This window comes from Toxotes jaculatrix, chromosome 17 (assembly GCF_017976425.1).
Source record: "Toxotes jaculatrix isolate fToxJac2 chromosome 17, fToxJac2.pri, whole genome shotgun sequence".
Classification (NCBI taxonomy): Eukaryota; Metazoa; Chordata; class Actinopteri; family Toxotidae; genus Toxotes; species Toxotes jaculatrix.
In genome coordinates this window covers 8,860,417-8,887,393 of record NC_054410.1, presented here as the reverse complement: position 1 = coordinate 8,887,393, position 26,977 = coordinate 8,860,417, and the positions used below count along the sequence as shown (strand labels likewise).

The window sequence follows — 26,977 nt, the reverse complement described above, 5'->3', positions numbered from 1 at the left end:
CCATCCCTGCTGTTGGGTAGCTTATTTCCAATCCATTTATCAGATGGGGTGAGGCTGCATCAGTGGCCCTCATGCCCCCCGAACTCTGACAGTTTTAGAACAGTCCTCTGTAAAGCCCTGAAGAAAGGTCAGCACTCCAGGTCCAAATAAATGATATGGTCTTAATGACAGAGGGAATGACTTTTATCCCTCATCAGTCATCTGACCTAGGGGATGGTGATGGGACGGTGATGATGGGATAAGTGGGGTGGGGGGACTCCACCTTGATTTAATATTGTTGGAACAAAACAATGTTGTTAGGAAAGTAGGTATTAAGTATATTATTACACAAATTCAGTTGGTTAAAATATTAGAAATCACTGCCCTGTTACAATTTTCTTTACTTCTAGACATTAAAGTCCTAACAGTACCTACTGCGGTCAACAATTCCCTTAATGGCATTACCATATTCTTTGTGTTCACGTAAACAGAAACAGGCCTATTTCATCCATTTTTGAAAAATAAACAAATAAATACTTAACAGCAACCTGAGAAGACCAAACATTCCAACTGATGAAACCTTAAGAGCTACCTTTGTAGCTTTTATTCTTTAAATATTCATTGTAGGCTGGTGCATAAACATTCAAGGATATTTGATAACAGCTCCTGGGTTCAAATCAATAGGAGATAAGATCCACTGCATCAGTCATGTCCAGGTCCTCCTTTACCAAGCTCACACGAAGGCAACACTGCCACAACCAAAGTGACTTTAAAAACGTGATGAGAAGGTCAAGAATTGGCTTACCCAGAAAGGAAAGGTTCCTCTCCTTTAGTTTGTCACGGAGTAGCACCTCATGCTCTTGGCCGATAGCGCTGAGAAAAGAGAGTCAAGGATTCCAACATACAGAACAGTAACAGCAGTATTTTCTAGTGGTGAAAGAAGTGCAATGCATTCACAATGCATCTTACTATATAAGCAAAATATACTTAAAGTAACAAAAGTAACAATATTCATTATAGAGAATGACCCCTTTCACAGTGTTTCAAAGTGAGAATATTTCAGTCTGTTTTTAATTAAAGACATTGTTTAAAAATATACAAGATAAGATGGGTGTATCTGGAAACAGAAGACAATAAGGCTCATTGCTGCAGTACAACTATGAAAAAGTTGATTTCATAAAGTTCTGTTGATTAGCATCCATACCACTGAAACATTCCCACTGCACTGTCATTTTATATATATGAAAATATATATGAAACTAATTCCTTAAGAGTTTTAAGGAATTAGTTTAATATAAATGGGAAGAGGTTTTTTTTTCTCTGAACAAATTATCATGTGACAGAAGCAGTTATGACATGTATGGTTCACAGTCTGTAATATGCAAAATGCATATGTGAGGCGATACAAGCTCAACTGTGCAAGTGTATGTTGACACAAGATAAATTTAAGGATCTGCTCCACTCTTCTATTGGCTTACTATGCAAAGTGGAAGCCACTCCTCTTCATGCTGATGTATAGCGAAAGCACCATCAGAGTTTTCAGGTCAACCTTAATCCGTTTTCACAGCAAATATCCGAAGTGCATTACGTAAATGAGGAAGACGAAACAAATGCCAATTTGGCAAAATGCATAGAGCACATGGACTAGCGGCTCCACTCATTCCTCTAAAATCTTTGAAGGAAACGCTTTTACAATAAATGCCATTTTGCATCAGGATGCATAGTGCTTGACGCCACAGAAAAGCAAGGTATCTTATGCATAACTTGACTACTCCAAGAGACAGAGAGAAAAGTATTGTACTACCCCCAACAAACAGTGATCACTCAAAATGGCTTCTAATTAATACATGCATTTCCTTATTGACACACATGCATTAAGTGCTATCCCACTCGTGTGGATGGAGCTCTTTGAAAGCATAGCAATGGGGCAGTTACCATGAACTCTCTGTGGCGGAGTAACTGACTCTAAGTTGACACTGATGAGGACTGCCAAAGAAAGGTGGAAAAGGGGGATATGGAAGGAGGGCAGGGTGGGACAGGGTTCACTGGCTATGAACAGAACGACCCAGCCCTTCTGCACAGCAAAGCCTGGACAGACACAGAGCCATACAGACATACACATGTACACTCATTCAAATAAGTCTCCTCCCCCAGGAAATAGTTGGTCTGCTACCCAGCTGCTTGCCCCTAAATAGCCTGGGCTCCAATTCTGCCCCTACAGTCAAGGGTAAGGAGGGGGTATTTGTAGCTAGGCAAAGAAAGGGAAGAGGAAACACCGGGAACATAAGGGGTACATTTGAATTATGAAAAGATAAAACAAAACCAATGTGCAATCAAAATTATTAGTTCAAGTTGGACCGATGTGCCAAGAACTCTCCGTGGTGCTGAATGAACAGCATGAGAATTATCAGAGCTAAATACAGTAATGAATTTAAAATATCAAATGATCTGGGTTAAATAAAATGCCCAACAAAAGAACACATCAACCATTATGAGGCTTATGAATACTAATTTTTTTCTTGTATCATAGAACATTGGGTCTGATCCACTGCGTGCACATGAGAGAGATGCATTTAGATGAGTCTATCCTCTTCCCCTCCTCTTTCCTCCATCACCTTCCAGCCCCTGTATCGGTGATAGTGGGATGGCAGGCAGAATGAAACACTTCCTCTGTGAAGCAGAACTTTTATGTCAGGTGAAGCCAGACACATCTCATCCCCTTCAATAGCTCCTCGTCAATTTCAGGCTTAAAATTTTATGGGATAGGATACTGTTTGATGCAGTCTACCAGCGGTCCATAACAGCAGTCATTTATTGTGCACTGAAAAGAGGGGGAAGAAATATTATGGCGTGTGAAAAGGGTGGGTGGGTGGAAGGGAGCTGAGGGAAGGAAGCCCATACAGTGTTGGGAAAGGAGAAAACACAGGAGATGCTGGCAGATTGGCAGGCATGACCGCCGGCTCTCACGTGACCTCATCAGCAAACATGAGCGGCTGATGCTGTCTGTCAGCCAGGTGCTACGTTTAAAAACTCACTGTACATAAGCAGGAGACGTGTTTCATGACAAAGGGTAGGGATACAAACTTTACAAAAAATAATCTAAATTTTAATTGAAGTTATTAAAACATAAATATCATTTCATGACATCAAACTATTTAAATGATTTCATATAATATTTAAGCTTCAATTTAAAATGTAAAACACTTACTTGGTAAACGTTGTTGGCCAAAATTTGGTCCGGAATTAACGATGGCTCCTTAAGCATGCTGTTGAGGACTGTTTTAGAGGCTGAGAACAAGAGAGAAAGACAAGAAGGGCAGAGAAACAAATTCAAAAAATCACATCAATATTATTACACAAATGACACCACACACCAGAGCCTGTCTAATGTCTTACAAATGTGGAAGAAAAAAAATCTAATTGTTAGAAAAGTAATCCATTAAAATATAGACACAAAGATGGGCTTGACACACTGTAATTCACCACGCCACTGTTAGTGCAGTATTTTCATACTAGTCCATTAGATGGCTGCTTGGTGTCTATACAGATTTTCTATAGATAAATGTTTCAGTCCAGAGCACAGGAGCCCCATGTAGTTTATCTATGTTATGAACTCTGACTATTCTGCATCTCTCATCCCCATTCTTGCTCTACTAACATTATAAATCAGAAAGGAAAGCCCGCTGGATTGATTCGCTGGTACTGCAACAGCAAAAAATTCCTTAAATCATTTCTTAAAAAGATCTGGATTAAATGGATTGTATCATTGTGTGACGAAATGGTTGAGGCACGCCATTTTAGTGATATATATGCACATGATCCTGACAGACTTGCAGCAATACAGACAATACAAAGAATGTTTCTATTCACATCTCAGACATGGATGGTTTCTATACCAACACTGCACAGAGATTCTCAAGCTCATCTAGAAAATTGTGCACTGTTTATAAGTGTTAAACACAGGTCAGCTTATTTGAAGATTTAAAAAAAAAAAAAAAAACTAGATAAAAAAACGAGTTAAAAACCCCAAATGAAAAGCATCAATTTAAAAAAAGACCTGGGTGAACATTTACAGACACGGACTGGATCATTAGGTGTCTGTAAAATTAATTTCATTGAAAGAAAGGTATTTAGAGGAACACTTAAAAACCCTTAAGACCCTTCTTTTCTGCCCTGTCTTCCTCTTTCATAGACATTACTCCTAGAGAAAACTATCACAGAGGGGACAAACAGTGCTGTGATTCCTCATCTACGTTAAGACGAAATGAAGGAGGAGGAGGGAGGAAGAAGAACAAAGCGCATTCAGAGCTCCCTCCTCTCTTTCTGTTTCTTCTTCTTTGTCTCCATTTTTCTCTGCCACCTCTTTATTTCTGCTACCTCTTCTCTGTTTCAGCCTCTCCCAGCTATGGTACTCCCCCAGCCCAACCCATAACCCCACACTCTCTTAGAGCTGCAAGGCACAGGGCTGTGCTTTATTTCCTTGCTCATTTTTCTCAGAGATTGGTACCTTCACACGCAGATCCATACCATGCTCCTGTGCAGTGCAGGCAGCGGTGAAGAAAGAGGGTTATATTTTCCCCTTGAGTTAGGACACCTCATGACAAATGATAATGGATAATCAATAAAGCGGGAAATATGAGGCTGCAAACTTTATGAAGCCAGGAGACATATTACTCCCCAACAACACTGGTTTCCCTTAACAAAGTCACTACTCGACTGTGCCTAATAATCTGAAGGAAAATCAAAGGACCCACAACCACATCAGCAATATTGGCAACTTATTCCACTTTAATGGCATTTTGATTGATTTTTTTTCCTCTTCCTAATGGTCGTTTTATAGATTTGATGCTGCTTCTGCAAAACAGTAGTGTGTAATAAACCTCCCTGAAGGCAAACGGCAGCCATTAAAGCTCTTGTCTTACTAGTGCTCATAATTGGAGGTTGACCACCAACACATTTTGGTCTCTCACATAACACACACAAACACACACTTCCAGGACCAGACTTCTGTGTCTCTCCTTGTCTCTCCAGCTCTTTGATATTTTTGGTAGATGGCCATGATAAGTGACAGAATCCTTTTCTCCTGCTCTTTTTGAGCAATGGGGTTAAAAATAGCCATAAAAAGGTGACCTTGGCGCTGACATTGTGGAATTTCAGCCAAGCACTGACCTGATGAAAATGGAAGGCCAGGCCGCTAATAAATCAGGATGCTTTTAAAATGAGTTTACCCTAATGCTCATTCATCACGGGCTGTAATGCCATTTGCAGGCCCGGGATTCGCTGCTGTGCACAAACACAGCAGTAAATAACAACAGGGCCCTAGCATCCCTCGCATCGTTGCAGCCTCCAACATCAGCATACATTTATTAAAGACGCCCCCGCCTTGCACGGCAAGACTCCTCTATGACACCCTGAGCTCCTCTCTGCCACACACACACACGCCATGCTCTTTAAACACACACACTCTAAAGGCACACACAGACACACACATAAAACACGTGCAGGAAAATAAAAAGCATAATCTGAAGAACACCAGACACAGGGAACAAAGCCCTGCAGCACAACTTTGCACCTTGTAAACATTCACCAAATTTACTGTAATTGTCCCATGTTGGTATAAATTCTGACTAAGGTACCGTATCACATCGTCAACATCTGAAAAGAAAGAACAGAGAAGAGGAGAATAATAGATGTGAAACGCTACGCCTCCATTGGGATTTGCTTAAGAAAACAACCAGTGTAAACAAATCACAAGCCTGTTTTCATATGCAATTCCAAAACAAGATAAACTATATAAAGCAAGGTAACAGCAACATAACCTTGGCTTGATTTCTCATTGCTTACTTGTTTCATTTGTAACTACTCTTCCTTTCTCCACTAGGGTGAAAAAGTCATTATCTCGAACACAAAAAAATGTCGAGAAACCTCATTAGATAGCAACATTTGTTGAGGGAGGACCGTAATAAACAATAACGGATGACGATTGTTATTGCCCCTGACACTGATGAGCTCCTCTGCAAGTTTGTTTATTAATTAAAAAACCCACTTTTTTCCACGGGTGGGGCCTACCCATTTCCTCTATATGCCCCCCTTCCACCCACACTCCCCATGCACAAGCCATTGAGCTGTGGAGGGGCACTCGTTCATCAAACTTCATGGAGCAAGGGAGAGACAGGTCCTGATAATGTGCGCCGCTAAAGCTGATTTTCCATGATGAATCTCGGAGCATATAAATTGGCTAATATCTGAAAACATTTACAGATACTAGAGGAATTGACTACTTGTGGGACATGATGGATGAGGCTCTCCGACGCTGGCCGACAGCTCTGCAAATCTCTGCGGCTGCCTAAAGCCCTCATTTGATTTTCCAATTTACTCCTTTTAAATTTATCCTCCCGTATTGAAAAAAAACAGAAGATGGGAAAGAGAGGGAGAGTGGGAGATGAGAGGAAGGAGAAAAAATGTTTTTTTTTTAAAGATATCTGTGGTGGTGTGTATGTGCTAGTTGATGATATGAGGTGGTATCTCCTGTGCAGGAGGAGCCCAGTCCCTGAAGAGGTTACTGGGGCAGAACTGATCTGCTTCCACCTGATTCTCCCTGATAGCGGTGAGATGAGACTCCACATTTCTGTGTCTGTGTGTGTGTATGTGTGTGCATGTGTAGCGGTAGTAATAGTAGATCTGGGGAGGCGCTGCTATGAAGAGAGGCTTCCTAGGTCAGGCCATTAGACTGTGGCAGAGGCTGACTGGAGCTTCTCTGCTGAAAAGGAGTAATTAGTATACTTGTCAAGTGAAGTGCCATGCTGCTGCTTACCTCCCTTGCACCAACCCCTTGCATGCATACACAAACGCACAGAAACACTCATGCTGCCTTTGCCTCCTAACTGCCTCCCTTCTTGCTAATGAAGTGCCCTTGCTCTCATTATTTGAAAAAAAGGCTACATATACACACCGACAGTAGAGAGGTGAGGGAGAGAGGAGAGGAGCACTTGAAGACAAGAGAGGAGGAACCATAACCATCACAGTGGATACTAAGTTGAGATTTTACTGGATAGAACATAATACAATATCAGTTATCAACACGTCTGATCTGCAAAACACTGAAGCTATTATGAATTCTGTCAAGGAACCAAAAGATCATAGTAGACGCTAACATTCTCACAGTGTTAACATCAAACACAGGACATTTATAACCTTGCGTACAAGGCTTCTGTAAAGGAATGTGACAATAAATCTTAAAGGCGGTCGAATCACATAGTTACAAAACATGGAGCAGCAATCTAATCTGGAGCTGGGCCTTGGGAAAATGGAAAAGGTCAAATAGCTAGCAAAATTGCCTCCTCAAAAAAGTATGTCTAAATCTAGAGGCACATCAACTCCTGTCAAAGGAGGAATAGAAAGAAAGATGAAGAGATAGCAGGAGGGGAAAAGAAAGAGCAGGAGCTCCCCCAGTGTGCCTGTTAGTGACTCTTGAGAGGTAGTAGATTTGACAATATGTAATTTTATCATCTACAGAACTTATTAGTAGGCTGATACATGTAGTGTGAATAAATGGTTTGGTTTAATCCAGTTTATAATGTCTGTCCACGTCAAACATAATTTGTCGACGTAAACATTTTAAATAAAACAAATACTTGGTTTTGCAGTACAGTCAGTATATGAATTACACCATTATTTCAATAACCAACTTCATTGCATTTAATTGATATCAGTTTAATTTTTAACAGTCACCTTTAAGTTATTTGTTGTGAAAAGCAAAAAAAAAGCATCTGAATGTTCCAGCCTTTTAAATGTCTTTTATTTATTGTTTTATTGTATCACTTCAATTTCACTTTATTATCATTAGATATGCTTTATAAATTATATTACATAAATTCATATATAAATGTACTGTATACAGTACAGATGAAGAATACTTAAATTAAAAAGAAAAAAATATGATAAAAGGATAAATCTTTAATGAAAAAAGTGTTTTTGCAGCCTTCATTTTGTGTGATTTCACAGTCTTATGTGTGCTTATAAACTTAACTCATGTTTGCTTCCCCTACATAGAACACAAATGTGGTTTTGAACATTAGTTCATTAAAAAAAATAAACAACCATGAAAGGAGTTCTGAAATAAACAAAGAAGCTGTCTCAAGTAGTGCAGATTGCAATATATTTCCAAAAAAATCCTACATAGTGCAGTTCCCAGTGACCTGCAAATAGTGGATATAAACAGTGAAATGTGCACATGTGACCTTTCCTCCCCTACTGCTCAGTCTGTTTTCATGAGACAAGGAGCATTATGGATGTTGATATCATATTCAATACGTGATAAAACTGCTTTGAATGTATTGATTTATTTACAAGCGCCACCAGATAGTCTTTCATTCTGCTTGACTGATGATCTCTCCAATACTTTTGCTGCAAGGAGAGGGGGAGGCAGGTTGTTGGTGGTGTCGTCATGTTGAGGAGTGGTGGTGTTGCTGGTGTGTGTTGCTAGTGGGAAGGAGGTGGGGGAGTGGGGGGGAGTGGAGGGGGGGACGACAACAACAAGCGAGGAAAACAAAACAAGGAAGGGACAGAAAACAATTTAAAACTCTGTATTGATCCAGCACTAGTGATTGTACATATATTCCACAGTCCCAGTGGCCCCATTCCTGTGTCTCTTAAATGCAAAGGGAGAGAGAAGGGGAATAAAAAAACGATGGTGCTAGGCAAAGGCAAGCCACTCACCCAGTTGGGGGTAATGTCCCTTATATAGAAGTCTATTGATCTTTGCAGCGTGCCTGCCTGCCCTCCCTCTGGAGCCCGACAAAAACACACAAATACGCACACATGCACACTGGAGCACACTCTTGGGCTGGCGGGGGGGCATGACGGATATGCCTGCCAATAGCACTGAACCAACCTGTTAGCTAATTGCCAGCAAAGACAATTATCCTTGCATTGTTTCATAATGGAAACACATTAATGGAGTCTAATATACACACAGGGAGACTGGACGATTTGACCGTGCAGCCCATGTGGGCTGCAATTCATTTGAAAAGGCCAAGCAGGTCATGACGAGATTGCAGAGAAGCTCTTTCAAAACAGAAGTGACCCTCACAGCTACTCACTTTACAACTGGCAACAGTGGAAAAGTACAGTATAATGACATCTTCATTTGAATATATTTCATACTTGGATAGCAGGTAACAGTAACTATTTAACTAGTAAGTGAATTTTAATGTAATCTAAATTATAGCATTTTTGTCACAGCATGTGTCTTTAGTTAGGCTGATTTGACTCTATGATTATCCTGTAAAAGCCATCTAGACTCTGTGGAATCACTTTGTACAAGAAGAACCATGACCATGACATTACTCACTAGCCTGCGAACACTGAAATGCTGCATGGTTACGACACTGTTTTGAAATTAAACAACGATCATCCAGGAAGTTTCATCTGCTACAAATCTATTCTGAGCAATAATAAAGCATGTTTTCACTGTAAGGAGATGGAGGGAGGGATGCAGTGTGCTATTATCTGAGACGGAGTGCTTCTCCTGGATGAATGCCCTGTTCTACAAGCTGCTCAGACTAGTATTTTGACAGGCAGTGGATAACGGTGGGTCCAAAGCAATCACATCTTTGACTTTGACAAATGGCTGTGCTGTGGCGAAGTTGAAAATAACACACATCCACTTTAATCTCTTTCTTGATTAAATTGGAAGCACGTCTTTTTGACATCATGCGATTCACTCTCAAAGCACTGACTACTGCACAGACACACACACCCAGTCCTCAGGATATGCCTATTGAAATGATATGAAACCATGTGTGCATGTGATATTGGGAATCCCAGAGTGAGAAGGGAAAGGGGACAAACAAATAGCACAAGCAAAAAGGTATAACTGCAAGTTGTATTAGTGTCTGTGACAAAATGTGCATAAGATTAAAGAGATTTCAAGCTAGTACAGAAAAAAATAAACTTACCAGGATATACACAATTTCTGGACAATATCTTTGACATGTATAACAAAAATATTTCTGTCTGGAATTTTGTTCTCCCACAACATGTCCATCAGCGCTACCTGGCAATGGTTTGCTTTTTCTGCCACAATTTTCCTCAACTCCATTTCCTCAGTGAACACCAGGAGGGACAGAGAAAGAGAAGGGGTAGAGGGAAGAAGAGAAGGTAGGGGGTAGATGGATGCATTGGGGAATGAAGGAGGGTGAGGGGAGAAATCAGGGGCGTTATAAATAACACTGATGAGGTGAGCTAGCATTGATCCACACTGCAGTTGAGAGGTGGGTGGTCCTCCCAGTGCTTAATTGCCAGTCATGTGCCCAGGGATGCAGCTACCACTAAATGTGGTCTGTCTCTCATTAGGCTTGGACAGGATGAAAATACAGCAGCTAGAGCTGGAATTGGGACTCAAACAGAAAGAGATTCAAAAGACAAAGTGCTACAATTAAGACTGATGGGGGAATGATAGAAAGGACAGAGTGGGAAATGGAAAAGTGTTACTCACGCATTCCACCCTCCAGGTCCTGAAGGAACCTGTCCAGGATGATACGAGCCATCAGTGCAGGAGACAGATCCACCTTTACATAGATTGAAAACCAAAAAAAGAGTATTAGCCTTAATAATAATAAAAATAAAAAAAAAACATGGTATGCCGTCAATCGGGACTTAATGCAGCTTCAAAACCTAGGTATAGCAGAACTGTTATTCCTCTCTGGAGAACTGCTCCATTTACAGACCTTTAGACTAAATCTCACGTATCTAGCTGGAAGTACGAACATATTTCAAAGAGTCTGAGAATATAGGCGCTAAAATTACACAGCCAGGTTAACTTTGGCTGATGTCACATAGATAATAATGATTGTAATGTCTCTAAATGATATTATTACGTTTTCAAACCTTGACCCAACTTTCGACAATCCCTGTGCAAATTGGTCTTTGAAAGCCTTGCTTTGCAATAACCTTTCCCACAGGGACAAGAGAACGCCTATTACGCAGCCAAGCTACCCAGCTGAATTGCCTTTGCCTCTGTCAAACGGACAACTGTAGTCTCTCATCTTGTATGAAAAAGCAGCACACACCATGCTCAGGCTAGAGACAATGGAGAGCTTTAATCATAGGATGATCACCAAGGCAAAACTGTAAAAACCAACCGGACATACCGGGGGGACTGTGGGAATGCAGTCCTTAATAGGAAGGATAGAACCTATGGCTGCCTCACTCTTTGAACACAAAGACACCTTGAGAGGTGAGCAGTGTTTTTGGTTTGAGTGCAGAGAGAAGCCCTGACAGGTAAGGGAGCACTATCTGTCTATCTGACCACATTCCTATCACAATGCCTTCCCACACATTATAAACAGTGATATTAATAAACTTGAAATATAAAAATGATTTGCACTGAAAAACTACCAGCTATTTTCAAGGCCTACACAAAGTGACAATTATTTAGTTAAATTAGCAAGGATCATAAAATGTATGGATGCATGTACAAGTTTTAAAGGTAAACGAATAGAAGAAAAATATTATATCAAGCATTGCATCTGAGCTTTGTTTAAACAATATATGTGATGAAAATAAGAAGACGCATTAAGTCATTCACTACTAAATTTCACGGCCTCTTCAGTATGGAGGGAATTAAAACATTGCTTCAAGACGTTGCCATTCCTAGCCAGCTTGTTATGAAACACAACGTACTTGCAGCCAAAAATCATTTTTTCTCTTGTTAGCATAATTGGGGACCAAAAGTGAATTTGCCCTCAGCCTGTAGTGAGAATGGTGTGTTTCATCTTTTCTCTGATGCTTCCTGGTAATGCTGGGAGCAGAGAGACTTCTGTCTAAACAACGTCTTTTAACCCGCAGTAGTATTTGTTAACATCTCCATAATATTGCACTAAGAAGGAAGCTTGTAAAAAAGGCCAAACATGTCTATAATAATTAAGGGGTGAGTATAGAGTTTATATCTTCATTAAGACCTCTGATAGCATTTCAGACTTAGCATTTGTAGCCTGCAGCTAGTTTCCTCTTTCCTCTCCCTACCCCTCCTCATTTTCTCTCCCTTTCTTCTCTCCTCTCAATCCTTTCCTCTTTGTGCTTATTGGCCTACTCTCCATTCACACCTTTGATAACGAGAGAGCATCAGATTCCTAGTAACCTGCATCAGGGCTGACACATGAAAAATGGCAACATTACCAACGCTGGCCCAGGCTGAATAAGGACCACCTGATTAGTTCAGGTACTTGCGTCTCCCTAATTTTCATATTAATCATGAGTCCATCTCCATTCTCAAGTCAGACTGCAGCACTTCATGAGTTTAACATGTGACTAAGATTCACAGAGCCTTGAATTCCTGCTGAAAATAATTATTGTTCAGTAAAACTCTTATTTTATTAGCCCCTAAAGCTAAAGGGTGTCACATACGATCCAGCATAACTGCATCACTTCTAAAGCCTGTTTGTTTAAGTAACCTTTCCATAAAGATCCATACAAAGCATGCAAAAAACAGCAATTATTGAGTCTACAACCTTTTATTCATGGAATCCTTCTGGGGGCAAAAAGAAAAATCCATGAATAGTTTTCATCATTGTTAATAATTTCCCGCTGTTGGAGATATATTGTCTCATAAAGGGATGAAACTACATCAATTAGTGATCTGGGAGACCATGAGTGCTTGGTTTAAATGTTAAGTAGCATATTAAAATGACAGTTAAATGGTTCATAGACAGTTATCTCTGAACTGAATTTAATCCTTTAGAGGAAAAAAAAATCATGTGTCAATTAAATGGAGAATGAATAATGGCAGTTAGCTTTGAGGTGCGAAGGATGCATGTGAAATACTCTTATTTCAGAAAAAAGGAACCCTTAAATCGCATTGCCTGGTGTAAGCACAAGTAAAAATTTAAATGTGCATTTAAATGTTTTAAAAAGGTTAGGCAGCCCATTCTAAAACAAAATAAGAGGAAACTGCTAAACTAACAGTGTATTCTATGACAAATTAATTAAGAATTTCGGCATCATGTTAAAAAATGTATTATATCAATTCTATAGTAATTCCGCTAATTCAGCTTCACTGAGCAGGAACTGCTAATTGATTCTTTGGCACTGCCCTAATGGAATTGATAATTTACTGATTTGATAAAAAAATGTAAGAAACACTAGTGGCCACCGAGCAGTTTATTTTTCACTAATGTGAAATGCAGAAACTTGTTCATGTGAATAATTTCAGTACTTAAAGCATCAGGCTATTTTATGACGAGCGCATAAACACCAACCACTTACTATGTGAATTCTGTACCACTTAATATATTAAAGTTCACATATAATTATATATATATGTTTGCTACTATATCAACCAGAGTACAAATCCTACACTGACCTCCTAAAGTAAACAACTGATGAAGTGATGAAGAGAGGAATTAACCACTGACCCTGTCCTCACCTGTACCCAGTTTGCGGCAACTCTGCCTCAACTGCAATTTGGAAAATTACATAATAAAACACAAAAAGTATTTTCACATCTGCTTAATGGAGGTGCGAGCTAATTACATCAAATAATTGATAATGAAGCAGACTATTTTACCAATTTTCATAATGACTAACAGACGGGGGGGAATCAAAAACTGCAGCCAACTTCTATCTATCCATTTATAGAAAGTAAGCATCAATTGAGGACATTTTTCCTCAAAGGCTAAAAAAAAGAGAGAGAGAGAGAGAAAAAACCCCTAAAGGTTATGCCATTACCTCATTGGCCAACTCCAGCAGGACAGGAGCAGTGGGATGTGCCTTGCCTTCACTTAGATACCTTCATTACAACAAAGAACAACAACAGCAGTGAAAAAAAACATAGCCCACAAAGGCAGACAGAAGGGTAGGGGGGACTAGACCAGGCTAGCCAAGACATGCTAATGTCCCTGATGACTTTGCCCTAGGTGGCATATGGCAGGCTCGGTGCGGTTAAAACAGTACTGCTTGAAGGGCTTCAAATTTCCTTGAAGCCAGACAAGCATATGATAGTTAGTTAACCCCTGCCGCCCAAAAAGCCTTTTTTCCCTCGCCAACTAAAACTGCAGCTCCCCTCAGATCTTACCCAGATCATCTCTGAGGTTTGTTGTTGTAAGTGGATTAGAAGTGCATTATCCAGCCTTGTTTTCCCCAGAACAATGGCCTAATAAGCTAGATAAAGGCTAATTGCAATATGCAAAGAGGCTTTCCCCCCCTACAGTCTGTTTTTCTTTTTTTCTTTTTTAATTTATCCGTATTCATTGAATTACAGATAATCATCCCATCATAAGCCCGTGTAAGGCAAATGTCCAATTGCTGGTTATTTATTTATTTTTCTGCTTTCAATTTGACATGGAGAACAGAGCTTTAGCTTAGCAGGTGCAAGTGGAGGTCTGGAATGAATCCTGAGGGTGGTGATTTGTTTGGAGGAGATTATATCTGTCATGGTGGCCCACCTACTCTCATGTGACTTTGGCAAGTCCCTTCCACAGTCAGACAACACGGAAGACAAAGAGAACACAGATAAAAATAAAAAAAAAAGCGAGAGAAAGAAAAGAAGTGATAGAGATGAAACAAAGATAAACAGAGTACTAGAGGAGAAAAGAGCAATAAAGTAATACAATGCAAAGTAAAATAGCACCTTTGATAGTGGCTTTCAATGACATCTGGTGCATGGTGTCTTGAGATTGTTCTTTTGGTTCGTTTCTGTCACAAAGAGATCACAGATGTAACTATTACAATAATAAAAATAAAAATAAATAAAGAGATATAATAATAACAATAACAACAACAACAATTCCAGTCCAAAATGCAGACTTGTTCAGCCTTGGCTCCTCTTTCATGCTCTATTGTATATGAACAAGTGCAAGACATCTTGGGTCAGAGTAATTTAATTTCAATAAGTTTGCTGGAGGTCAAAGTGTGCCAAGGCAACCTTGTTCAGACCCCCATCCCCCTCTACCCCCCTCACTCAAACCTTGTATTCATTTCCCCTTTTTCGATCAAACAATGACCCTATTCCACATTCCACACCCTGACATTTCCATGCAATTCAATTGCCATCTTTGCTGAGAAGGAGGAGGACAGGGGATAAAAGAGGAAGAGCACTGGTTAAAAAACAACTTATTTAAAAACTACTACACACAAAAAAAAATGTAATTCCACAGAGACAAGCAGTGTGACTGACACCTGTCAGGGGGATGATAAATGACTCCATTTTCTGCCTGTGCTGCCTTCTGCCACTGGCGGCAGCGGCCATTTATCATCATCCGCTGTCAGCTGTGGAAAGCAGCAGTGACAGTGCGAGTCAGCAAACATTTAGCACACGCAGCCGCACTACACGGGGAAATTATTATTGTCAGAATAATAATGGTTTAGCATAATTTATTACAGGTCCACCAAATAAGCAGGGGCTAGATGTTATTAGACAGATGGATGGGAAGGCTTGGCAGACATCCACTGAGGCTCAGGCAGGCAAGGGCCCTCGACGTGAACGTGAGGAGGAGGAGGAGGGGGTGGAGGTGTGTGTGTGAGTGTGCGTGTGTGTGTGTGGGGGGGTGAAATAAACGGGGGTATGGTGGGGGGGCATCCTCCAAACCAATCAGAGAGCTGGCAGTTCAATTACAAAGAAATAAAGGGACATTCATCATTCAATTAGGCACCTGTCAGGGCTCACAAAGGAAGAAAACTTCTAACCTGGTACTCCAGGGAGAAGATGCTCAGAAGAGTGGACTGCGAGTGACTGGAACAAATAAAAGAAGGACAAAGTTAATTACCAGAGTGCATTGCACAGAGACAAAGGGAGAGGGGGAGCTTCAAAGCTGGGGCCAGCTGCCCTGTAATCTAAAAGAACATGAAAACAAGTGTGGCAAAGTTGTTCCAGATGAACACCTCTGACAAAGGATTCCTGCCACGATGGCGTGGGGGTGCGAGAAAGGGGGAGGTTGTGTGTGGTATGAGAGATGAGAAAAATATAGCCGTTTTTTTTTTCTTTCACTCATTCATACATACCATCTTCTTGTATTTCCTTTCTCGCCTACAAGAGTGCTGAAAGCTAAATTGTTCTCATTTGAAGTGCAGTTTCTGTTCTGTTGTAAAACAATACAAAGGCAAGAAGACACAGGCAAACTCAACATGGAAAATTTGGAGAGAAATGAATGACATTCATGGAAATAATTGACAGGGTTCAAGTCCATTGGCAGAGAGAAAAACTGCATTCAATGGCAATTACATTGCCTGGGTCGGTAGATGTTTCTTTGCAATGGAGATGACCGCTGTGCGTGTCTGTATTTGTTTGTATGAGTGCTGTAGCAATACACAAATAGGAAAAAGTTTTCCTGCTTCACTGTCAGTGCTGGCATATGGGCCGATCGGGAGCCTTCCCACTGCAACTGATGGGCTTTGAAAATGGAAACTTTCACTGCAGGAAGCTGGGACTCCCAGGAGTCGGTCAATTCCATGGGTTGCCATAAGCTACATTCATCTCCAGCTCCAGTCAATGTCAAACACCTGGCAGAGAGGCAAACCTGGAAAACAGGCAGCTCCGACAGGGACTCACAGCCCCTTCGATATGCATCCCCAACCCCCACAGCATCCTTTGAGTTGAAGATATTTAAAGTGGTGACAGATATTATTCTAATTGGATGGTACACACCTCCACCCTGCATATCAACAAAAAAAAAAAAAAAAAAAAGAAAAACACATATGCATGCAGTGGAGGGATGCACACACACATACAAACTGCTCTGTGATGGTCTCCAGTGGTTCTGTGTCTCCATGCACTGCTCTCAGTACACTTGATTGTTAAATTTAATAGACTTTTCGTTACAAGTCACCTGAGAATGGTATGTAAACACTGACGAGAAGCCGATGCTTCCAATCTGCATTGAAATATTGAGTCCGCATTGGCCTTCAACATCAATCACTATAAACCATGAAATAACCATGTGACATGTAAACAAAGCCAAAGGAATCTCAAACACTGATTTCTGTCTGGAGTCTCAGCCTGTGACCATTTCTTAATAAAAGCATTTCAACCACTGGAATAGTTTAGCACTTTATAATGACTAACCCCACCAAAGACGTCATCTTGGGTTCTCCAGATGCCAGATTTAAAACAGTTTTACTGCTCTGGCTGAAGAACGGCTAATTCTCAAATATTCAAACTCTCTAGGGCTCTCAACCCATCACACAGATGAGTCTCGTCAACTACAAAGTTACAGTCACAAAGGAGAAGGACCAAATGTTTGAAGTAAAGGAGAAGAGGGGGAAACTCTAAGGAAAAAAAAAAAAAACACTGTCACCTCAGCATTAATTTACAATGATGCTTGGGGATGAAGGGGCCACTGCAATTAAGTGGGCCATTAAATGGTCAACTGTCAACATGTGGACACTTAAGGGAGGAAAAAAATTTCTTCCACACTTCAACCTTGCAGCTGAGCATTTCAACAACATTACAGCCTTATTGTTGGCATGAGACCATCACGATCCCCCCGTTGGAACAGACATCTGTTAGGCTTTAAATGGATTACTCTCTATAATGAGCATGATTACTGCCTAATTGCTAAATCTATACCCTGTTAACTTTAAAGGGACATAAACTCCTCTTAATATCTGGGAAAACATACCTGTTTCAAAAAACGCAAAAAACTTTAGGGACTTGTTTTTCTTTCTTACATCAGTCAGTTTTAGCTGACTGATGTTTAGTTTGAGTTTAACTGCACAACAACCACTGAAAATAAATGAAGAACCGAAACAAAACCAAATATTAGATTTTAAAAAAATAAAGAATGAGGACAATATAAAGAGATGGGAGCAGATACCTGGATCCAGACCAGGAGTTGTCTGCATTTTATAGTCTGTCAAGTTTTACACTAGGCTCATATTATATAATGTGCCTTTTTCCATTTGACAGACATTAATAGTAAGTTATTGCGGGCTTTACATTCATGTATATCCAACCTGTGCTCTCCTGGGCACAGTATGCTCACTTCATGCTAAAATATGGAGCCAAGTGCAGTGTTACAATGGGGATCTGATCTGCCTGCTGAACAGTAGCATTACAGTTTCACTGTAATATATCCACCTACTTAACTCATAACAACCAGCATTTTGAGGAATCCAATCCTAGCCCAGTGGTTCTAAAAATAAACTGATACAAAAAAAAAAAAACTATTCCAAAACCAGATTAATTTATCTGTCTTTTGTAGCCTTAAACAAAACTAAAAAGATTTGTGCAAATGATGAGAGAAGTAGAAGGCCCAGTTTCTACTTAAGATATTTTTTAACGTTGTGATATGACAAAAAAGTTGAAATTAGAAAAAAAAAAAAAAAGACATTAAGGTAAGATTTAGAACATTTTCTCACATTACTACAGCTGTCTGTTCATGATGAGGTTACTGAAAAATTAACCAAAAGACCAAAAACAAAACAAAAACAGAAAGCTGTATTAATGTCATTTGTTTAGAATAATTGTTAGTTTAGACAAATTTCTTCTTAAAGTAAACGCTAAAGTGATTCTGCAGTTACGACCAACGATCAGAGGACATGAGCTTCAATAAAATCTGTCCATAAACAAAGCTTAATTTTTCTTTATGGTAAAATCCCTGTACTACTTACTTAAATTATTTAGCTTTATTTTATGAATCAGTGGGAGGCTTACCAGTTTGGTTTCAGTCAGTTGTTCAGGTATTGAAATTTATTACAGCCAAACTAAGAGCATTTCTAAAAGAGTCTGTGACACTGCAGCACATCCTTACATTGACCTTTATGTGAGAAGGAAAAAAAATAAAAATTCCTCTCTCTTGGATATAATTTAGAACATGGGGAAACAGAAGGCTGGGAGACAGAAGAGTGGTTAGGGAATCATTCACTCTCAACCTAATTACCCTTCCTTACTACATAAGACAGAGCATTAATATGCACTGGCACCCAAAATAGTAAAGCAGCAGATTAAATTAAAAACAATTAGGGACTTTCACTTTGTCAGTGAGCTGGTATGCTTGTCTGGTCAGTGCTTTAGGCTCTATTAAGCTAGGCTATCCACTGGTTATGAATCTGACAAATTCAAGTTTGAGGGCTGAATTGCCTTATCTCCTTATGCATTCAGAGTATATCAGTGTCTTAAGTATACAGGGGAAAAAAATGCAGTGAAAAGCCTGGAAATTCCCATCAACCTAATTAATAGGAGATGGGAGAAATCCAAGCTATCAATTATATTCAAAATCTTCCTATTTACAAATAATTAATTATAAACAATAGCTGTAATTTAGGTAATGAAAGCCACCTGGCTAATGGCATTGGTATCATATGCTGCGACAGTATTAGCATTTGGTGGATCTGCATGCAGAGAGTGTTGCATGGCGCGACTCTTCAGGGCATGGAACTGGCTAATTGAGGCACAGCACATATTTTTACTAATGGCGATGAAGCCATTTTGAAAAGGGAATGACATGGATGAAATGATTTACTCTCAAGTGCACGGAAATATTGCTTGGTTTTAATATCTCATTCTATTGTTATCTATACCTCTTATTATAATTATTAGTTTATGTCTTCCTAGCATAGTTAGTATTTCTATCTCATCTAAGGACTTCATTCAAGCAGGACTGCTAATAATAATATATTGTGCATTTACTTTCCTATGGATCAATATTTTATAAAGTGAAAAAAACAGCTGAATGTGGGTTAAATACTCTGGATATGCAAATGCTGCTAATTACACATGCTGATAGGCAAAATGCTAACATCTGTTTCTCAGCTAAGCCTACCATCATCAGCAGCAAAACAAATGTGTAGAAAAAAAAACTTTATGTGTTAATGTATAAATGTGATATATTTTGACAAGAGATAGAAACAAACACAAATCTCAGTGTGTCATGCAGCTCCAAACAAATACTTGCACAATGATCACACGTGTTTACAGTTCAGATTAGTTTTACTTTTTTCCTGAAAAACAACGGTAAAGTCTGCCTTCTATTACAATCAGTGCAACAGCACTCATGCATGGTATTTAATGAAGTTGTAGAGATGTATTATTATTTTCATTTTTCTTCTGAAATCTATTTTTTTTTTTACAAGTGGGACAAAAAAGCAGTTTATTTTTTTCCACATAACTAAGGAAGGATTTACCAAAAGCCTAACTCAGAGTACATTCCACTACAATTGCTGATAGTGATTCCCCCACTGTCTCTCTGCGGAAGGCCATAGAAAACCTGAAAACCCTGCGGGGGACTGTGCACAGAAATGGCTTTAGCAGAAGCACAACAGGGCATCTCACTGCCTACTATTGTCCTAATAGATGAAAAATATGACCCCTACCCAGCCCCCTTGACTTTATTACAATCTTTAAAATTTCTGTCTGCTGAGGTGCCCTGGGATGTCAGAACTATTGTATAATGGTGGCAAGGAAAGCGAGAAAGATTCCACAATCACTCCCCTAATTGTGATTCCTCCTGAAAGCTTTGGGTCTTCAAGACTGTCTGTGACGAACTTGGTATAACTATTATGGTGTGTTGCCATTGTTATAGTGTAATTATTGTCATTGCTGTTTCTGCAGACTCTCATGGAAAATTGAAAATGAAGTCCATGTTATCCGTCAAGTGGTGAGCGTCCACTGGTCTAGCAAAGAAACACATTATGCTGACCAATTGCCTACTCCCCCAAGCGTGGCTGGAGAACTTGTACTATTCTGGACAATTTGTTTCATTCTTCTTTTGCAATTGATCCCAGTATGCAAAGAGAACCTGAGGCAAGAGGCTGCACCATAGCTGCACAGTTAAAATGTGCTACTCTATGCCATAGGTTTCCGTTCTTGTGTGTATGGCAACAGCAAACAATGTCGGTTTTACTCACAATAGCTCATATTCCTGTGTGAGCAATTTCCGTCTACTAATTCATACTTTTTCGTCTACCGATCCAATAACCACCCTCAGAATCACTAAGCCACACCTTACTTGAGAAAAGGGATGCTTACCTCAGTGTTTTTAGCCCAATGAGGCAAAAAGGCTTTACAATCTATAGAGTGTGCTTGGACACCGTCCCTACGATATGAGGAGGAAGTAGTCATTCCTGTGCTTCCTAATCAAGTAATTGATTGCATCTATTATTCATGAACTCCTTAGCCTGACATGAAGTTGTAAACTCAGCACAGCTTCTCCTCTTTCTACATCTCTCCTCTCTGCTTACACTTCATTCATCCCTTCACCCTTCCAATGCTCATCTAACCACATAAAGCTGTGGAATTAGTTTGCCAGCCTCTCAGCCTTCAAGGTTCGTACCCCTAAGCCCCAACTGCCAGTTTGTGTTTTGTTCAATATGGGCAGCCAGAAGTGTGAGGCCGTGCACTGGAGGCCGCTTGGGCTACCCCCACAGGCTCTGCACTAGATCAGTCTCTGGGTAATGTCATTGCCACCTCCAGGCTATAAAATAGCTGTGGAATTCTACCTTCACGAGAACTGAAACAGTGCACCTCAGTTGATTCCATAGAGACAACAGTGGAAATCAGAGTTAATCCAACTGGCATATCTAACTGGCATCCCCCTCAGCTTAGGAAAAGGCCTGTGTTTACCTTTTTAAAACCTTGATCCAAGCGAGATTTTGTAAAGCTTTCTGAACTGAAAATAAAAGTTTCTCAGGTAGGACGGTGGGCCAAAATCACAGTCAACAACAATGGTTAGAGAAACTGATAACAGCAGACAGCAGACTTTTCTGATTTTCAAAAACTTTACTTGTTCGTATCTAATTAAACTATACCAAGATTCCAAATCTTCTTATTCTGATAAGTGATAAGAGCGTCTTGGTTATATGCAACTCTAACAGGCAAAGTCGTAAAAAGGTTCAAATGTTTAGGCATGAACAAATAATAAATGATTTCCAAAATATGTTCCTAAATTCTGCTCAAAGGCCCACATTACAAAATAATAAATAACAAAAAAATAATAATCTATTAAGTCTTTTGTTGAGTTTCCTAGTTAAACTAAGAGTATAAAGAGCCTGTTAGTTTAATGCACTGTGCCTGTTACCAAATCCTTAGGTTTAACCAGCGTGTTAAAAAAAAGAGATAAACACTACAGCCACAATAAATAATCAATGAGCAACTCCCTAAGCTTCGTCCTGAGCCGAGATATTACCATCAAAAACAAAGTGTCTGCAGCCAAGAAATCACCATATCAATGGCACATGCCACAACAACCCTGCCCCGTGCTTTCCTTCCAAAGATCATGCTAGATAAACCCCAAATAACAGAGAAATTAACAAATGCTTGACATTTGCTCAACATCCATTATTCTGACACTTCTTCAGAATTTCAAAAGGCTGAACGCATGCTTAATCAACATTCATATTCCCAGAGCGAGCCCCAGCACCATATTGCAGCCCGCCTCAGTGCTGATGAAAACGGCACATTAGGGCCCGATTCGAAAAACGTTCAGGGACTCCTCACCAGGGAGCTTGATGTACGTGTGTGTGTGTATGTGTGTGTGTGAGTAGAAGAGAGAGAGAGGCTTTGGTTGTGTTTAGAGGGGAGGGATGCTTAACACTTTCTTTTTTAAGCACTTTCCAAAACAGAGGCATCTGCCCCTTTCTGCACACCCTCCAACTTTCATGACTGTGAAAGCCATATGAGGTGTGAGCTGAATGGCATTTTAAAGAGGGGGGGGGGTAATCATTACATCCAAATTCATTCATAATATAGCACAGAAGGACACAGAGGACTCTCACATTCCCTCCCTCTTTTTCTCGCCCTCCTTACACAGACTCTCTCTGGGGACAAAGGGTGGAAGGACTGGGGTCCCCTCTAGACCCGGGGGAAGCCAGGCAAGGCCTCAGAGAGCAGCCCATCATTTCCAATTCTAATATGTGGCAAGAGAAGGACCTGATGGGACTGATGTCACATTTTTCCCTGCACCGGCCTTCGATGAGCCCTCCCACACCCCTAGCCTAGCCACGGTCCAGATACTAGACAGGACACCACGACTGGCTAAGAAGAGGGTAAGGAAGAAAGGGCAAGAATGGGGGTTGATATTTGCATGTCCCTCCATTGTGAGTGGGGGTAAAAAGTGACAGCACCGTGTCCAATTCTTTTCCCCCTAGAGCAGCTCGGGCCCAGCAAGAGAGGCCAGGCTGACAGATGACTCCCAACATCTGTGTTATGCAGCCGTTACAGACGAGGGACTCCACATCACAATCTCTCTCTTTCTATCTGTCTATAGGACCCTCCCTCTCTCCTCCCACCATCCATACTCACAGCACAACAGAAAGACTGACAGACGTTCCGTGGAAATTACCTTGAAATGGTCTATAACAATCATTTTGTCCAAAGTTTAAAATTTCCTCCCTCTGAGTCCCCAATCAAAAGCAATGATTATGAAATGGTTTTGTACTCAATACATTCAGAGATTTTTAGGATAATGGTTATCCCTATTGATCTACAGCACTGGAAATCAAAATTGTTTTAATTCCAAAAATAAAACATAAAACAACTACACTGAAAAATGTTGTGCAATATAGTTAAAATCAATTTCAGGATATTGATAAAAATATTGTTACGACATCAATATATATAACAATATCAAATAAATGAAATAATCAAACTTATGTTCAACATAGTGATGTTACACATATGTTAACACAAGCTCTTTCCATGTGTAATACATGGAAATAACCCCAAAATTTTAATTTTCTCTGCAGAATGCTGTAAAATGTTCTCACAGTATCAAATCACTGCGGTATAATTATTTCACTTCAAGTCAATAACAGATGATACTGAATTACACTGCTGCACTAAATACTATCAGATTGCATTTCCATGTATTTCATTGGTAATATTTTCATATACTGACTGGACAGTAGTAAGAAACGTAGTGTAAAAATATTAGAACTTGCATGTTATAAAATTATTACTCCCCAAAATTAGGTTTACACTGCCACAAAAATACAGCAGGTCCCCCAAAAAACTATGACACGTCCACCATGACACTAGTACACAACACATGAATCTACAGTGAACTCAACATTGCTTGCATAATTTGGAAATTACCTAATGCGATGGGAAATTATTTGATATTCAGATACCTGTCTTTTCTGTATCTCTAAATATTATATCCCAACCAATCTTTTGCTCACCCCTTCAGTGCATGGCTGTCCACAACAAACCCCTAACCCCCCCTTACCCCCACAACGCCAGCCCCAGCCTGGCCAATATTTACGCAGTGGCAGGGCTCCCACACAGTCCGAGGGGACAGGAGGGGTGTGGGGCGGGGGTGGCTGACTGCCGTGCCTGAGCGCATGCTAAGAGATGATGGATGGCCTAGTCGATATGTTATGTCTTAAGAGCCTGATTTCCTGCCAGTCCAATCACTAACCCTCCAGAGCCCAGCTCAGCTGATTGGACAACCAGAATAATTTCGCAGGCTGTGAAAACACTGCTGCCATGCCTGTCTGTCAGGCCCAGTGACGAGACTCAGGGATTTTAAAGAGCAAGGGCCTCCCCAAGATTGGTTATGGTGAACGAAATAATAACAATAACCAGCAAGACTAAACAAAAGAGCCAGCACCTCCGGGAGAGAGAAATCGTGCAGAATTATTGGAATGAAAACGGTCCAATGTTTTCCTTTAATTATTACACCCACCAGTACCACTTTTTGAAAAACTGGCATTTGGGTTGTTTGTTAAAGACAGTTTGGATTAGGAAACCAAAAGAAGACAGGAAACTCAAAATAAACATGAGGAGGACCTCCTAGTGTTGGTTCCTAAACATACAGGATATTGAATGCACTTTATACGCATGACATATTCTGTAAAATGCTGACAGTGAGAACAAAGGTGAGCTCAAGCTCCACTGAGTCCCCTTTGGGGACCTGATACCTTCTTCTAGATTGGTGATTAGGGCACAATGGAAGTAGGAAGCTCCAAATACATGCGACTTTGTAAGTGACCTCTACGGGATCAGCCATGGTGTCCTGGTGGCCTTGGGGGATTACACATGTTACGTTCAATAAAGTGAGGGCCCTCAGAGTCAAGGAGAAAGGCAAACACAACCATTAACCTCTCTCTTCGATTTCTGGATGTGCAGGCGCTGCATGGCAAAACACTGGCTAATACTGTGGTGGAAGCCTCTGCAGAAACCTGTGTGGAATTAATTAGTGATCATAACAAGAGAATTAAATGGGATTCTAAATATTTAATAATAGAATATAAAAAGAGACACAGGAATAAATGGTGTTGCTGTGTTGAGTTGTGTTGATCGATAGATGATAAAGTCATCAGTGAATTTAGTTTAACTTGCTCTCATGTGTATAAATTATTTTTTCTGTTATGTAAACAATATGTTTTGATTGTTGATGTACAAAGTGTGGTAAAGGATTCTCATACACAGCAGTTTGGTCTTCTCACTGGTGCACATCAGAACACACCTACAGACCCTATGCACAAAAAATTAGGTGAAGAAAGCTCAAAAAGCAAATAGAGCTCAGTGTGAAACCACTTACTTTGGAAATTTTTCCTTGAGCATCTTCATGCATTGGCGGGTGGGTCTCAGTTGTTCAGTCCACCTCACTATCTCTTTATATTCAGCTCGGGACAGTCTCATCTTTCTTTGATTAGCGGCTGTATCTATTTGTACGAACAGGGAGGGAGAATCTGAGAGGTAACCAACGTGTCAGGTGACTGACAGTTATCAAAAAACAGCTGCGCCTGCACTGCTAACCAAACTTAGCTTCATGTTATGGCTAACGCGAGAAACTGAAAGCGCATGGCGATATAAAACATAATGTCTTATCTTCGGATTGCTGCATGACTGTTTAACACGATGCTAAATGTGACTCTAGAACGACAAATAATAAGCAAAAGGTTTGTTTACCACTGATGCCTGCTGCCTGTGTACAGGTCCCCGACAGCCGCTTCCCGCTAGGAAGTTGAAGAGGGGACTTTTATGTGAGCAGCGCGTTGATTGGTAGAATAATCCATGGGGCTGAGTATACCAGTGAGTGATTGGTTATTCAGCAACCCGGGGGGCGGTGTCTACTCAAGACATGCTGCTCATTGCAGCTCCGACACATCAACAGTCTCACCAGCTGTAAGTGATACGTCCGAAAGCAGGTACCAGGAAAGAATCGAAACACGTTCTCCTGCTACACAAGTATTTTCCAGTTGAACAGGACAAAAAAAAAAAAGTCTCAAATACTTAAACTGTACGGTCAGGGAAAATATTTGATGGAGAAGAGAGTGGCCGAGAAATAGAGACACAGAGACAGAGCACGCCTTTCTGTGTGCGTATGTGCTACAGTAAGTACAGCCACTCCACGGGTAGCTGTGCCAGTGGTTTGACAGTTATTAACGACAGTTTGGTTCTGCGCTTGCTTTTCTTGCATTCATTTAGGATGACAGCAACGCTGGTACCACTGTAGATTCTTGAATCCCCCCGTGAATGCTCTTCAGCTTTGGCCATAATCTTTATTTCTAGATGTGGTATTGCATCCTATAGTCTGATGTAACAAAAGGCATAGGATTTAGACAGAATTTTAAAACAATATGAATATTTAATAGTGAAAAATCTGATATATGTTCCCCTAGCAGTGCTGGAGGCTGTGACATGATATCAGTGGCCTGGTTTTTCTGTGTATACTGCTGTTTTGTTTTTTGTTTGTTTTTTAATATACAAGAAATTGACTTGAAATTAAGCAGTTGCACTGCATTAAGTATCACTGATGTGTACACTGTATTTTTTCACCTTTGCAGTGGCTGAATCAGGGGCATAGATAGGAACTCAACCTGCAGGAATTTTTGAGGGCCATCCCCAGCTGTGGGCCCCTGAATAATCAGCACCTTTCCACTCACAACTGAAGGTAATGCTTTAAATGCCCCCAGCAGAAATGTGTAAATGAGACCAAAGAGGATGATATACTGTACAGAACTGTAGTAGAAAAGACTAAGATTTGTAAAACATTCAAGAATAATTTTGAATTTAAAGGCTAAATGTATAAATGTTTGCTCTGCCTGCAACACTTGTAAC

The 26,977-nt window shown here is 40.2% G+C and overlaps 1 protein-coding gene across 6 annotated transcripts in view; it reads right to left on the bottom strand.

The window, feature by feature from the left end:
• Window positions 1–25,892, bottom strand: part of cdin1 (CDAN1 interacting nuclease 1) — a 55,239-nt gene extending 29,347 nt beyond the window's left edge. The window contains exons 1-9 of one of the 6 annotated variants that reach the window (XM_041061497.1): window positions 25,826–25,886; window positions 25,455–25,578; window positions 15,664–15,709; window positions 14,609–14,673; window positions 13,708–13,768; window positions 10,478–10,550; window positions 3,188–3,267; window positions 2,751–2,800; window positions 785–852 (exon numbers count right to left, since the gene is read on the bottom strand). In XM_041061497.1, coding sequence (XP_040917431.1) covers window positions 785–852; window positions 2,751–2,800; window positions 3,188–3,267; window positions 10,478–10,550; window positions 13,708–13,768; window positions 14,609–14,673; window positions 15,664–15,709; window positions 25,455–25,555 — 544 coding nt within the window. In that variant the 5' untranslated portion in view covers window positions 25,556–25,578; window positions 25,826–25,886. Of the gene's footprint in view, window positions 1–784; window positions 853–2,541; window positions 2,650–2,750; window positions 2,801–3,187; window positions 3,268–5,551; window positions 5,635–10,477; window positions 10,551–13,707; window positions 13,769–14,608; window positions 14,674–15,629; window positions 15,710–25,454; window positions 25,579–25,825 lie in introns of those variants that run through there. The other 5 variants (XM_041061496.1, XM_041061501.1, XM_041061498.1 and 2 more) reach the window with 5 other exon arrangements.
• Window positions 25,893–26,977: the final 1,085 nt, after the last annotated feature.